General features: G+C 39.9%; 1 protein-coding gene across 3 annotated transcripts in view; it reads right to left on the bottom strand.

Moving 5' to 3' along the window:
• Window positions 1-13,693, bottom strand: part of C9H20orf194 (chromosome 9 C20orf194 homolog) — a 125,905-nt gene that overhangs the window by 103,124 nt on the left and 9,088 nt on the right. For 2 of the 3 annotated variants that reach the window (XM_028524790.2, XM_036009614.1), the window contains exon 2: window positions 2,467-2,546. In XM_028524790.2, coding sequence (XP_028380591.1) covers window positions 2,467-2,546 — 80 coding nt within the window. Of the gene's footprint in view, window positions 1-2,466; window positions 2,547-12,657; window positions 12,720-13,693 lie in introns of those variants that run through there. The other variant, XM_036009615.1, reaches the window with a different exon arrangement.

Here is a 13,693-nt window from a genome sequence, read left to right as displayed (position 1 = left end):
ACCAGTTCAATTCCCAGTCAGCGCACATGCCTGGGTTGCAGGCCAGGTCCCCTGTAGGGGGAATGTGAGAGGCAACCACACATTGATGTTTCTCTCCCTCTCTTTCTCCCTCCCTTCCCCTCTCTAAAAATAAATAAATAAAAGACAAATCTCTTATGCAGAAGAATTTCATATAATTTAGGTAGATCCTCCCCTCCTTGAGGTGACAAAGCATAACTCCTAACTCCTTAAAGAGTGAGCTGCATAGTGACTTCCTTCCAAAGAGGACAGTATGAAAGGTCAGGTGGGGAGAGCATTTCACAGTGCAGAACCTGAAACACTAGCTTAGCCAGCTGATCAAGGTCACTATAAACAGTGAAAAGTCACATTGATAGTGTGTGTCCTTGATATCACGTGATGAAAATGGCATGCTACTTCATTGGTCTTCCAACCCAAAACTCCTAATACCAATCACGGGAAATGTAAGAACCCTAATAGAGGAACATGCTACAAAATACTTCATTAGCACTGCTGAAAACTGTCAAGGTCAACAACAAGGAAAGTCTGAGAAAGTCGAAGTCAATACGAGCCTGAATAGACATGGCAACTAATTCAGCATGGTTATCTTGGATGGAATCCTGCAACAGAAAATAACTTTACATAAAAACTAAGGAAATGTGAAGAAACTATGGATACATATTAACACTGATTCATTAATTGTGACAAATGTACCATATTAATTTAAGATGGTAATAATCTGCAAAATTGGGTGAGGGGTACATGGGAACTCTGCTCTGTCTCGCAATTGACAGAGCTCCAAATGGCTAAAGCTGGAACAATTTCAAGGAGCAGTGGATTAGACTAAACTAGACTAAAACTGCCCTAAAGCTGTTTAAAAAAAAGACTGACCATGCCAAGTGTTGGCGAGGGGATAAAAGAAACTCTCATGACCTGCTGGAAAGAATATAAAATGGTACAACTGCTTTGTATAAAAATGTTTATAGCAGTTTTATCTGTAACAGGCAAACAATAGAAACCCAATATCCAGCAACAGCTGAATGGGTAAACAAACTGCTAAATACATACAATAAAATATTAATCACCAACACAAAAGAATGAACTACTACATGATGCATTCTACAATATGGGTGAATCTCAAAATAAATAAGCCAAGTAAAAGAGGTCAGGTAAAAAGAGTACATACTGTATGATCCCATTTACATAACTCAGGGAAATGCACACCAGCGCACAGTGACAGGAAGCATATCGAAAGCTGTCTGGGAGTGGGGAGAGGGCAGAATGGAGAACCTACAAAGGGGCACAAGGAAACACGGAGATAACGGACAGGTGCTCTAGCTTGATTGTGGTGGCAGTTTCACACACATGTCAAAACCTATCACACTGCAACTTTAAATATGTGCAGTTCACGACATGTCAATCATTGTGCCAGCAAGCTGTGTTCAGAAGGTTGGCAGATCAGTTAGAACCTTTCCTACACCATAATAACTAAATGACAAACGTTACAGTGGAGGTGAGTGGAGTCAGAGTTGCTTTGAAGGCTATTCCACGGGTTAGAAAGCTAGACTCAGCCAATCAACCAACAATAAATTGTTGTGACAATTCTAATTACCCAGAAAGGAGAATCCACTGAACCTCAAAAGCTGTTTAAGAATATACAAGTCCCCTCACTGATTTCTTGCTGCCCCTTCACATAAAGTTCTGTCCTGAAGTTTTATTAACTTTTTACCTCCACCTTGACGCCCAGGCTCAAACATATTAATTTCTGCAACACTGGGGTATTCTATATCTATATAGTCCAGGGGTGTTCACCCGGGGCCTGCTGGCTGCATGCGGCCCAGGATGGCTATATAAACGTGGCCCAATGCAAAATTGTAAATTTACTTAAAACCGTTTTTTTTGCTCATCAGTTTTCATTACTGTTTGTGTATTTAATGTGTAGCCCAAGACAACTGTTCTTCCAGTGTGGCCCAGGGATGCCAAAGGTTGGCACTACTACTAATTTAGTAGTCAATTTGATATTAAAAAAATTCAAACAATATGATCAAGTGAAAATTTTAAAAATTAGGTTAATGGCAATATGCATAAAATGTTCGCATTTGTATTAACAAAAAAAGGTACCGTGGACAATGTTATCTCTGGGGAGTGGGACTGGGAATCTGGGATGGTTAGGTAGTTTTGTTTATTATTACTCATGTATTGCCTTAATTTTTAAATTACATGCACTGTTCCCTTGTAATATGTGAGGAGAAATGAGGTAATATGTGCAAAGTGCCAGCTCTGTGGTAGGAGCTCCCTGTGTTACTGATATCTCACACAACCTCATTGAAACAGCAACCAATTTCAGGGGAACAGGAGCGGGGGCTATAACCCACAGCTTACCTCACAATGATAGTATAATCAATATCTTCTTGTGAACTGAAGCCAAGGTGCCCCAGCCCCGAGTCCCACCTTGTTAAAAACACTCACCTAGGATGCAGAGGATCCCGTCGGGTCGAGACTTGCTGCTGTGGGTCAGGATGCTCTGAACCTGGCGGAGCCGGCTGCAGCTGCAACAAGAACAGAAATCAGCCCCCTGAGAGCCAGCACATGAAGGCATGCGGAAGAATGACTGCCAGGGATGGAAACTGCTCCTTGTCTGGTTTTGGTATCAGAACCACAAAATGAATTGGGAAGTGTTCCCTTCTCCTATTTTCCAGAAGTGACTACGCAGAATTGTTCAGGAGAGTAAATATTAGCTGCCGATTACAAAATGATGGTCAGTGGCTCTCTGGCTCAGCATAGGGTAGAGCCAAAGGCCCTTTCATGTTCAGTGCTGGACAAAACGGACTCAGCGGCTGGGCAGAAAAGACCTCCAATGACTTCTCATGTTTGAGGATGACTGAAGAGTTTCCACACTGATTTGCCCTAACTGTGGTCCTCACCAGTCTGTCGAAAACAAAAACAAAAGAACAAACAGATACAAACCAAAAAAAACTGGTCTAAGGACCTACACAAAGCTCTGGTTCGCCATCACAACTCTGCCCAGAGAGATGTGGGCACAGGGCACTTACTCCCATTTTGGTCCCATTATCCCTTTGGCCTCAGGAATATACCCCTCCTCCTAAACAAAGCATAAGGAGAAGCATCCCCAGACATTCACATTACTTCTAAGGACCCCACGCTCTCCATACCAACCCTTTCTCCTTCCCAGCAGCCCGAGAGAGAGGTGCTCAATTTCCTTCTCAAGACTGATCCCTCTACTGGGTCTCCTCCGGTCACCTCCAGGTCCAGGATCTACCTCCACTATTCAATCCCTAGCACTCCTACAACTAATTTTTTCCCTGCAGTCAATGTATTTCCAGCCCTACCACACCAATATTAACTACGGTTCTCTGTAAGCCAACTACACCAGCTGTTCCATCCTTGACAATCAGACTAAATCCCCCGCCCTCACTGAATCTGCTCTGGTACACTGCCCTACATGCACCCACACAACAATATTTCCACACAACAACACTATTTCCCTTCCCTGGATTCCTTGTCTCCCCTGGATTCTTCCTGATATTGCCACACCTCCAGTCATCCACTCCACGACTTAGTGATCATCATCACTGTCTTCCCTAAAGATGTTTACAATCTTTCATCTAACACCAAAACCAGTCAAAGACAGTACCAAAAAAAAAAAAGGCCAAACAACCAAAAGACCAATATCTATCATGAACACAGATGAAAAAACCCTTAATAAAACATTAGCAAACAGAACTCAAAAACATACAAAAAATGACAGTAGGTCCTTGAATAACATTATAACATTGATGAGGAAAAAAATAATCAATTTCCAGCCAGGGCCACTGTCTGTGTGGAGTTTACATGTTCTCTCATGTTGGCATGGGTTTTTTCCAGGTACTCTGGTTTCCTCCCACACCCCAAAGAAGTGCACATTAGGTAAATTAGTGTGTCTAAACTGCCCCAGTGTGAGTGAGCGTGGGTGTGGGGGTGTGGGTGAGTACACCCTGTAATGGAAGGGCGTCCTGTCAGGGATGATCCCTGCCTTGTCCCCTGAGCTGCCGGGAGAGGTTCCAGTCACCTGCAACCCTGGACTGGAATGAGTGGATTGGAAAATAATCACCTTACTTGTTTTTATTAATGTTTCTTAAATGTATCTATGGCTCATATTTATTTCAATGTTTGTTTTGAGTCTTCATTTATAAGTTTGGTGATGTTCTTGTGACCACAAATATACCAAAGCAACTTAACACTTGTTTCTATCAATTAGCCTATGGTAAAATTAGTTTTGTTATACACTATCTTCCATAAAGTCACAGTTTTCAAGAACCTATAATTGATATTAAGTGAGGACTTATAATATACACCATGAACAAAAGGGGGTTTACCCCAGGGATGCAAGGTGGTTCATATGGATAAATCAGTCACGTAATCCATCATACTGGCAGGCTAAAGAAGAAAACAAAAGAACTTCCAGCCAAGATGGAGGCATAGGTATACACACTGTGCCTCCTTGCACAACCAAAAGAAGGACAACAATAATTTAAAAACAAAAAACAACCAGAACTGACAGAAAATCGAACTGTATGGAAGTTCGACAACCAAGGAGTTAAAGAAGAAACACTCATCCAGATCAGTAGGAGGTGTGGAGATGGGCAGTGGGATGGAGAGGACTCATGGCAAGGCTGCAGCTAGCGGACCCTGAGAGGCAGCGACTGGTGGAGCGGGCTGTCCCACATTCGCGCACAGATAAACCAGGAGGAACAGTTGGGGAGCCAGACAGACAGCACAACCCAGGACCCCAGCGTGGAGAAATAAAGCCTCAAACCTCTGATTGAAAACACTGGTGGGCGTTGAGGCAGCAGCGGGAGAAACTCCCAGCCTCACAGAAGAGTTCGCTGGAGGGACCCACAGGGTGTTAGAACGTACACAAGCCCACCTACATGGGAATTAGCACCAGAAGGGCCCAGTTTGCTTGTGGGTAGCGGGGGAAGTGACTGGAAACCAGTGGAGAACAGAGCAAGTGCCATTGTTCCAACTTGGACCCCTCCCCCACATACAGCATCACAACACAGCAACATGGGTTGCCCTGCACTGGTGAACACCTAAAGCTCCACCCCTTACTGTGTAACAGGCATGCTGAGAAAAAAAAAAGGCTCAAATGAAAGAACAGATCAAAGCTCCAGAAAAAATACAACTAGGCAATGAAGAAATAGCCAACCTATCAGATGCACAGTTCAAAATATTGGTAATCAGGATGCTCACAGAACTGATTGAATTTGGTCGCAAATTAGATGAAAAAATGAAGGCTATGCTAAGTGAAATAAAGGAAAATGTACAGGGAGTCAATAGTGATGGGAAGGAAACTGGGACTCAAATCAATAGTGAGGACCAGAAGGAAGAAAGAAACATTCAACCAGAAAAGAATGAAGAAACAAGAATTCAAAAAAATGAGGAGAGGCTTAGGAACCTCCAGGACATCTTTAAACATTCCAACATCTGAATTATAGGGGTACCAGAAGGAGAAGAGGAAGAGCAACAAACTGAAAACTTATTTGAACAAACAATGAAGGAGAACTTCCCCAATCTGGCAAAAGAAATAGATTTCCAGGAGATCCAGGAAGCTCAGAAAGTCCCAAAGAAGTTAGACCCAAGGAGGAACACACCAAGGCACATCATAATTACATTACCCAAGATTAAAGATAAGGAGAGAATCTGAAAAGCAGCAAGACAAAAGGACAATTACCTACAAAGGAATTCCCATCAGATTGTCAGCTGATTTCTCAAAAGAGACCTTGCAGGCAAGAAGGGGCTGGAAAGAAGTATTCGAAGTCATGAAAGGCAAGGACCTACATCCCAGATTGCTCTATCCAGCAAAGCTTTCATTTAGAATGGAAGGGAGATCAAGTGCTTCTCAGATAAGGTCAAGTTAAAGGAATTCATCATCACCAAGCCCTTATTATATGAAGTGTTAAAGGGATTTATCTAAGTAAAAGAAGATGAAAAATATGAACAGTAAAGTGACAGCAACTCACAATTATTAACAACCACATCTAAAATAAAAATAAAACAAACTAAGCAAACAACTAGAACAAGAACAGAACCACAGAAATAGAAATCACATGAAGGGTTAGCAACAGGGGAGTGGGAGGGGGAGAGAGGTGGAAAAGGTATGTAGAATATGTAACATAAATGGTAGGTAGAAAATAGACAGGGGGAGGGTAAGAATAGTATAGGGGACTTCCGGTAAGATGGAGGCATAGGTGGACGCACCGTACCTCCACACACAACCAAGATTGGAACAACAACAATTTAGAGGCAGAATAACACCCAGAACTGACAGAAAATTTATCTGAATGGAAGTTGGACAGCCAAGAAGTTGAAATAGACCCGTTCATCCAGACTGGTAGGAGGGGCCGAGGCAAGCAGCTGGGCTCTGGGTCACGGCACGGAGAACAGGGAGAATTGGGCACATAAGGCAACCGGGAGCACGTAAGGCATCTGGGGCAGGTGGACCCTGAGTACACAAGTAGCAGCTGGCGGACCCAGTGAGGCGGCGATTGTGGAGCAGGGCAGAGTGCGCAACCACGGATCCCAGGGAAGGGACTGAGGTCCCATGGAGAATGGAGCTACCACCATTGTTCCCTCTCGACCCCACCCCCACACACAATGTCACAATCTAGCGACTGGGGTGCCCAGCTCTGGTGAACCCCTAAGGCTCTGCCCTTCACCGTAACAGGAGCGACCAGTCCAAAAAAAAGAGAGAGAGAGAGAGCGAGAGAGAGAGGGAGAGATGGCTCAAACAGAAGCACAAATCAGTGCCCCAGAACTCATCCTTTTGAGTGACCAAGAGATGGCTAACCTATCAGATGCACAGTTCAAAAAACTGGTGATCAGGAAGCTTACAGAATAGGTTGATTTTGTCGCAAATTACATGAACACATGCAGGTTACCATAAAAGAAATGAAGGAAAATGCATAGGGAACCAACAGTGATGGGAAGGAAACTGGGACTCAAAACAATAGAGTGGACCAGAAGGAAGAAAGAAACAACCAAACAGGAAAGAATGGAGAAATAGGAATTAAAAAAAAAACGAGGAGAAGCTTAAGAACCTCCAGGACATCTTTAAACGTTCCAACATCCGAATTATAGGGGTACCAGAAGGGGAAGAGGTAGAACAACAGATTGCAAATGTATTTGAACAAATAATAAAGGAGAACTTCCCCATTCTGGCAAAGGCAATAGACTTCCAGGAAGGCCAGGAAGCTCAGAGAGTCCCAAAGAAGTTGGACCCAAGAAGAAACACACCAAGGCACATCATAATTACATTGGCCAAGGTAAAAATGAAGCAAAGAATCCTAGAAGCAGGAAGAGATAAGGGGACAGTAACCTACAAAGGAGTTCCCATCAGACTGTCAGCTGATTTCTCAAAAGAGACCTTACAGGCAAGAAGGGGCTGGAAAGAAATATTACAAGTCATGAAAGACAAGGACCTATATCCCATATTACTCTATCCAACAAAGCTTTCATTTAGAATGGAAGAGCAGATAAAGTGCTTCTCAGATAAGGTCAAGTTAAAGGAGTTCATCATCACCAAGCCCTTATTTTATGAAATGTTAAAGGGACTTAGCTAAGAAAAGAAGATTAAAAAAAAACATGTATAGTAAAAGGACAGCAAACTCACAATTATTAACTACACCTAAAGCAAAACCAAAAGAAACTAAGCAAACAACTAGAACAGGAACAGAAACACAGAAATGGAGATCACATGGAGAGTTAGCAACAGGGGAATGGGAGGAGGAGAGAGGGGGAAAAGGTACAGAGAATACATAGCATAGATTGTAGGAAGGAATAGACAGGGGGAGGGTAAGAATAGTATGAGAAATGTAGAACCTTAAGAACTTGTAAGTATGACACATGGACATGGACTAAAGGGGGGGAAGTGGGTAGGAGAGGGTGTACAGGGTGGAGGGGAGTGAAGGGAGGAAATGGGACAACTGTAATAGCATAATCAATGAAATATATTTTAAAAAAAGAATAGTATAGGAAATGTAGAAGCCAAAGAACTTATGTGTATGACCCACGGACATGAACTAAAGGGAGGGGAATGTGGGTGGGAGAGGGTGTGCAGGGCAGAATAAAAGGGGGAAAATGGGACAACTGTAATAGCATAATCAATAAAATATATTTTAAAAAAAAACTACACAACTGTATAACTGAAACAGAAAAATCATTTGATAAAATTTAATACCCATTCACAATAAAAACATTCAGAAAATTAGGAATAGATAAGTTTCCTCAATTTTATGATAAAGTACTTCTACAAAAACTTTCAAAGTAAAGCTTGGGATTATACTTAATGGTGGTGAGACTACACATTTTTCCTTTAAAATGAGAAACAAGAAAGGATGTCTGCTTTCCCCACCCTATGTAACAGAAAACTGGAAGTTCTAGACAATGCAATAAGGTAAGAAAATAAAATAAAAGGCACACAGATCGAAAATGAAGTAGATAATCTCACAGAATCTATAAAAAACAAGTTCATAAGACCAACACATAAAAATCAATTACATTTCTATATAAAAGCAATGAACACATGAAAATCAAAATTAAAAGTACAATATCATTTAAATATAAAATCTAACAGAACATGCATAAGACTTATACACAAAACACTGACAAATTAAATACAAAAATATTTAAGTAAAGGGAGAGACATACTGTGCCCATGGATTGGAAAAGAAACACAGTGAAGATGCCCACTCTCCCCCAATTGATGTACAGGCATAACACAAATCCTCTCAAAACTCTAGCAAGATTTTTTTTGTAGCTATAGACAAGATTACTCTAAAATTTATGTGAAAAGGCAAAGGAACTAGAATAGCTAAAACAATTTTGAAAAATAAAAAAGGACAAAGTGGGAGGAATCATTCTACCTGATACTAGGACTTAACACAGCTGAAGTAATCAAGACTGAGTGGTACTGGCTGACAGACAGACACACAGATCAATGAAACAGCACAGAGTAGCCATAAACAGACCCACACAAATACAGACAACTAATTTTCTACAAAGGTCCAAAGCAATTCAATGAAAGGACAGTCTTTTCAATAAATGGTGCTGAAGCAAATGGATATCCACAGACAAAAACATGAACTTCAATCTAAACCTAGCATCTTACACAAAAATTAATTCAAGATAGATCACACATTTAAATTTTTTAAATGTAAAAGTATAAAATCTTTAGGAGGAAATAAAAAAATATTTAGGAATTAGGATTTGATGAAGTTCTTAGACTTGATACCAAAAATACAATAAGAGAAAAATACAAAAAAATAAGACTTTGTCAAATTTTTAAACTTTGCTTTGTGAACAACCCTACTAAGAGAATAAAAAGACAAGCTACAAACAGGGAGAGTGTATTTGCAAATCACATATCTGACAAAGGAGAACACATAATTTAAGAATTCTCAAAACACAACAGGAAAAAATAATCCAATTAGAAAATGGGCAAAAAGCATGAAGAAACATCTCTTCAAAGATGATTCAGAGACGGGACATGAAAACATGTTCAACATTGTTATCCACTAGGGAAATGCAAATTGAAAATAGAATATTACCTCACATCTATTAGAAAAGCTAAAATAAACAAACAATGACAATACCAAATGCTGGTGAGGATTCAGAGAAACTAGGTCATTAATATATTTCTGAAAGCGATGAAAGATAGCAGTAACGAAATACATCTGTGTTGATGAACAGGAATACTTAATACTGTGAAGCTGTCAATATCACACAAAGCAACTGTGGCAATCCCTATCAAAATCCCAGCCATGTTTTTGCAGAAATCAAAAAATCCATCCTAAAATTCACATGAAATCTCAAGGAACCCAGAATAGCCAAAACTATTAAAAAGAAGGACAAAACCGGAGGACACACCCCCTGATTTCGAAAGTTACTACCAGGCCACCACGGTGATCAGAGCAGTGTGGTGCTGGTGATTCTTGACAAAGGTACTGAGACCATTCATTGAGAAAGGACAGTTTTTTCAAAATACAGTTTTGAAAAAACTGTATATCCATATGCAAAAGAATGCATTTGGATCCTTACCTTACACCATAAACAAAGTTTAATTTAAAAGAGAATAAAGACCTAAATGTAAACCTAAAACTATAAAACTCTTACAAGAAAACATATGTGAAAAGCTTCGTGACATTGGATTTGGCAATGATTCCTGGCTATGACATCAAAAACACAGACGACAAAAGAAAAATATATAAATCAGACTTCATCAAAATTAAAAACTTATGTTCATCAAAGGACACAATTAACAGAATGAAAAGGCAACCCACAGAAGGGGCAGAAATATTTGCAAATAATATATCTAATAAGTGGCTAATATCCAGAATATATAAAGAAGTCCCAAAACTGAACAAAAACAAAAAACCTATTCAAAATTGAATTGGTTATTTCTCCAAAGAAGATAATCTAATGGCCTAAGCATATGAAAACATGCTCAACATCACTAATCATTATAGGAATGAAAATCAAAACCTAAAAGAGATGCTACTCCCACAAAAATTAAGATGGCTACTATAAAAAAAAGAGAAAAACAACCCGAAAGAGAAAATAAGTATTAGCAAGGATGGGAAGAAACTGAAAGTTTTGTGGACTGTTGGTGGAAATGTAAAACAGTGCGGCCCCTGTGAAAAGCAGTATGGAGGTTCCTCAAAAAATGAAAAATAGAATTACCATACAACGCAGCAATTCCACTTTGGGTATATATCCAAAAAGAATTCAACGCAAGGACTCAAGAAGATGTTTGTACCCCCACATTCACAGCAGCAATGCAAGTGTCCTTCCACAGATACATTAAATGTGGGGTACACAGCACCCACAATGGAATACGATTCCATCTTAAAAAGGACGGAAGCTCTGACTCATGCTAAACTATGGGTGAACCTCGAGGACACTATAGCAAGTGTAATAAGACAGTCATGGAAGGACAAATATTGTGTGATTCCATTTTTATGAGGTTCTCAGAACAGTCAAGTTCATAGAGACAGAAAGTAGAATGGCAGTTGTCAGGGCTGGAGGGAAGAAATGGGGAGTTGTTCTCTAACAGGCACAGAGTTTCAGTTTCGTAGGATGAGGAGTTCTGTGGAGGGACAGTGGTGACTGTAGCGCAGCAATGTGCGTGTGCTTAATGCCACTAAACCGTACACTTAAAAATGGTTAAAACGGCAAGTTTTCTGTGTATGTTAACACAATGAAAACACTTTTTTAAATTATAAAAAGTCAATGCCATATAAAACAAAAAGAACAAAGAAGGAGAACCCTTCTAATGTAAATGCAATGTATGAAATGTAATATGATTTAAAAAAAAACAGGGAAACATCCATGAGATATCTGGGAAAATTTGAATATGGCCTGGGCATTTGATGATAGTAAGCAATTACTGTTAACTTTCTTAGGTGAGATGATATTATGTTAGTACAATGTATTTTTTTCTTCAAAGATGCATGAGGAATTACTTAGGAATAAAGTGCAACTCACTTGAAAAAGGTTTTAGAGAAAACAAGAGGGAAGAAAAGAAAAGAATAAAAATAACACATACTTGGCAAAATGTCAAAAATTGTTGACTCTAAGTAGTGGGTGTAACAAGCATTCATTGTACTATTCTTTTACCTTTTTCTGTATTGTCTGAATATTTTTGTAATAGAAAATCTGGGGCTGGAGGGAAGTGGAACAAGCAGTGACTCAGGGTTTTAGAAGCGGCAGAACAAACATGGCAAAGGTGATCAATGTCAAAGGGAGAAAACTCCTTTCCCTGGGAAACGGTTATCAGCTCCTCCCCCCTTTTTCAGGCCTGACATAAGACTGACTTTGCAATCATTCTCTACACTAGCAATATTTCATCAAGTTGGTCCTTTGGCCCACTTCCCAACCCATCTGGACAGGAGGCCGTCTGACTGCCAAGGTTACCAAGAACTCTGGTTTTCAAACTTTCAAGAAGCCAGGGACAAAACATAAATAGATCTTGTGACCAGGAAACGAGCAGCTCCTCCACTTCTGCTGTGGAAAGCCAAGACAACACTGAGCACAGAAACAAAAAGAGTTTCTTTTCTACAAGTATCCTGGCCAAATAAAGTGGAAGCACATAAAATGCTTTACTCTGGAAGAGTAAAACATTATAACTGGTATTTCTTACTTTCTTGACCAATGGATAAAGCTAAATTCAGTTCTCCTTTTCCTCTGTACATTTTCTTGCTTCCCAAATTTAATTTTTAACCAGACATAGTTTATTATTTGTCACTGAACCATTAAACTTGCCACTTACTGAAATATTTGCCTACTCTAAAAAAGACCTGGTAAGTACATATGAAGAAAACTACAATCACCCACATTCCCATCACCCAGAATTAACCACCATTAACATCGTGGCACATTTGCTTTAACCTACATTAGTGCATTTTTCAACTGTGCATATAAAATATTAATTTGTTATAATTTTTGATGAAAAAAGAGAACACAAATAAAATTGAAGTTTTCATTGTTCCTCACTCTCAGAGGTCACCATTGTGTATTCATCCAGATTTTTTTTAACAGAAACTTTCACCCATACACCGAGCCCACCCAGCAATAGCACTGCCCTGTGACTCCCAGGTCTACCTGAGCGCAGCTGGCACATCCGGGGCAGATGGTCTCCAGCCACCCATGACTTTACAGAGTTCCCCTTCAGGATACCAGGAAACTCAGCAGACACAATAACTCGGTTTATGTTAAATATGCTGCTTGTATACTATTCTTTACTCCTAACTTTCCTTGAATTCAGACTCGGGATGCAGACAGACCACAAGATGAAGAAACCAAAGCTAAAACGCAGCACTTTGCCCAAGATCACAAGGCTGAGTAAAGATTAACCGCACCAGAACCTAAGCGACCAGGTACCCTGACTCTGAGCCTTTCCTTTCTGATACACCTCCCCTCACTGACTTCCTGGCAATGAAGTCAGTCACAGAGATGATATATTTACACTCTGAACCATCATCTCTATCTTCTGATTTATAATGTAACAATTTGCTGCTCACTGTTTTTATAGCAATTACTGTATACACAGCCAAGTTTATTTTCTTGTTTGTGTTTCGAGTTGAAAATTTTATGTTTCCCTGATTTTCCTCCATAATTTTATGCTAACCTTCTGACTTTCAAAACTAAATAATTAAAACACAAATGTATTCTCCTTACATGTACATTCTGTGTTTGGAATTTTCATATCATTCTGATTTCACCTTATCATAGAAAACTACGGTGAACAATCTGGTGTAACCCTCAGCAAAATATATAGTTAGTGTGAGTTTCTTTTTTGGGGGGGTTGTTTTTATGTAAAATCATAATTGTGAGGTATGCAACTGTTTTAAAACATGCCCTTCTCACCTACCATTATACCTTAAGACCTTTCCAAGTTAGTGATTAGAACTTAACCTCATTTTAAAAACTATTGTATTTTATTTTTAATTGTATTTTATTGATTATGCTATCACAGTTGTCCCTATTTTTCCCCTTTTGCCCCCCTCCACCCAGCATCCCCCACTCCCTCAGGCAATCGCCACACCATTGTTCATGTCCGTGGGTTCTTGGGCTACTCCATTTCCTATACTGTACTTTATAGCCCCATGGCTATTCTGTAACTTCCTATTTGCACTTC

Source organism: Phyllostomus discolor, chromosome 9, assembly GCF_004126475.2.
Source record: "Phyllostomus discolor isolate MPI-MPIP mPhyDis1 chromosome 9, mPhyDis1.pri.v3, whole genome shotgun sequence".
In the NCBI taxonomy this organism is placed as follows: Eukaryota; Metazoa; Chordata; class Mammalia; order Chiroptera; family Phyllostomidae; genus Phyllostomus; species Phyllostomus discolor.
Note: the sequence above shows the minus strand (reverse complement) of the source record. Positions and strands in the feature narration are given on the sequence as shown.